The sequence below is a fragment of the Limulus polyphemus genome, unplaced genomic scaffold (assembly GCF_000517525.1).
Source record: "Limulus polyphemus unplaced genomic scaffold, Limulus_polyphemus-2.1.2 Scaffold7906, whole genome shotgun sequence".
Classification (NCBI taxonomy): Eukaryota; Metazoa; Arthropoda; class Merostomata; order Xiphosura; family Limulidae; genus Limulus; species Limulus polyphemus.
In genome coordinates this window covers 1-2,123 of record NW_013673516.1, presented here as the reverse complement: position 1 = coordinate 2,123, position 2,123 = coordinate 1, and the positions used below count along the sequence as shown (strand labels likewise).

The window sequence follows — 2,123 nt, the reverse complement described above, 5'->3', positions numbered from 1 at the left end:
GCGACTGTAGCTTTTTTTCCCCAAAAAACTTTGTCTTCAAAATAAAGGGTGCATCTTATATTCCGAAAAATACAATAATCAAATTCTTTTTCACTGTTCTAATATGCAAACTGAATACTATAAACCAAAATAAAAACAAGCCATAGGTATAGGTAAATTTTTTCAGGCTTAATGATTTATTCTATTACTTTCAATTTCACTAACCTCCTTGCATAATTTAACATATGCATCTCTAACATCCTGCATGCTGCAATTACTCTGGAGTCCAAGAATCCCATAAAAGCATTTTGGTTGCACTCGACTACTATCAAGAATACATAAGAAACAAACATCATCCAATCTGTGCTATTTGTAAGCATGAACAATGTGAGCTCAGAAAAGTGATTCCCTGGAAAATGTTATTTCCCATCTGAAACACAAACTTTTCAATTCTGCATTCTAAAAAGTGAAATCTTTGATAATCTAAAATTTCTTTTACTAATGTTATTAGTAAATTAGTAATGATTTGAACAGTCCAAACACCATCAAATTCATTATTTATATGTATGCTTTTTCTAAGCCCTCAGTATTAGAAAAAAAAAGAAATAATAATGAAATACATATATATACTTACTTTTTCATTACATTCCAACTTCTAACATCACATATAATTTTAAATGCTATGAAATTGTGGTGATTTACAACTTCTAATATAATATATCAAGTGATCGAGCTAAAAGGTTAACTGAACTCCCCTGGCAACTACTAATAGGGTAATTTTAACAAACCAGACTACTACATTCTTTCCCTCTCAAAAGCAAGACCCCTCACCCTTGGGTCATATACTGACTATTTGAATACCAATTTTTCTTGAAAAAACCTAACTTTTTCATGTCTTGGAATCAAGCCCATTATTTTTCACTTGCTAACTCAGCAAAGGAGATAACCCAGTAGTAAATCACTCTTCAACAATCTAAACTACCATACATCTAATGGCTGTGAGATAAGCACAAAAACACGTTTCATGATTATTTATTATCAATAAGAACAGTCGTTACATCTGTTACAAACTTTAATATGACAGAAGGCTTGTGAAAATCACACTTAAGTTCCACTGATTCCAGCAGTCTGATACATGTTAATTGCATCTCTTTTACTCATATACTTAGTAGAAGTTCAAGAAATTATAATGTATAGCATATAAACTTCACTCATGTTACCACTTAATATTATATGCTAGCTGGTGTGGTATACAAACACTGCTAAGTCAGTAGTATGTGACACCTGAATTTTAGCCAATATTAACCTTTAACCAGTAAAGTGATTCTCTGGGGGTCATACAGAACCAAAGTTGATGGTTTTTAGAAAAACTGTAATTTGTTTAAAAAATATATGATTATGTTCAAAAGCTTCCACCAACACACCAGAAAAAACAACACTATAGTAGATAACAAATACGAAAATAAGAGTGTTTAGGGTCATATTCTGAAGTTAAAAAATGATAAAGCTCCTGGGCCAGATAATATTCCCCAAGGGTTTTGAAAGTAGTTAAGGATTGGACAAGTAAGTCACTTACTGCTAGTGCTACTGAGTTCTACGAATGTTCCGCAATACTAGTACTACTATACCAGTAACATTATATATAATTATAATGGCAATACGTTTAACTTTAGCCTTTAGGTACTATATACAGTATACTTAATATTAATAATACTTACCTATGTTTGGGAGAAAAGGAGAATGTTCTATTAAAAAGATACACTGTTTTAAATTCGTTGAGTTTTCTTATATTCATAGCAAGTAAATATTAGATATTTTAAACTCCATTTTGAAAACGTTTCTGGATATAACTTTTTGAACTTTTTCTAACACCTGCTAGTAAATAGCCCCGGATGGAGCTGAAGTCACGAACACTTTCCATATTCGGAATAGTATTCGGTAATTACAAACAGAATGGAAAACAATCAAACGTGTACATTTATAATTTTATGAAATTCGTCCGAACTTGGCTGAATTGAAAACACATCGAAAAAATCAAAACCGACAAGTCAAAATTTCTAATTATTCCGGTTTTTATTTATTGAAAAAGTGACATTATGAGTTACATATTGTTACCATAGCGGTGGTCACGTGACTCTAGTAAC

At 31.3% G+C, this 2,123-nt stretch overlaps 1 protein-coding gene across 2 annotated transcripts in view; it reads right to left on the bottom strand.

Moving 5' to 3' along the window:
• Positions 1 to 2,103, bottom strand: part of LOC106474958 (dnaJ homolog subfamily C member 4-like) — a 25,570-nt gene extending 23,467 nt beyond the window's left edge. Inside the window, exons 1-2 of one of the 2 annotated variants that reach the window (XM_013935658.2) lie at positions 1,698 to 2,103; positions 205 to 304 (exon numbers count right to left, since the gene is read on the bottom strand). In XM_013935658.2, coding sequence (XP_013791112.1) covers positions 205 to 304; positions 1,698 to 1,774 — 177 coding nt within the window. In that variant the 5' untranslated portion in view covers positions 1,775 to 2,103. The remainder of the gene's footprint in view (positions 1 to 204; positions 305 to 1,697) is intronic. The other variant, XM_013935659.2, reaches the window with a different exon arrangement.
• Positions 2,104 to 2,123: the final 20 nt, after the last annotated feature.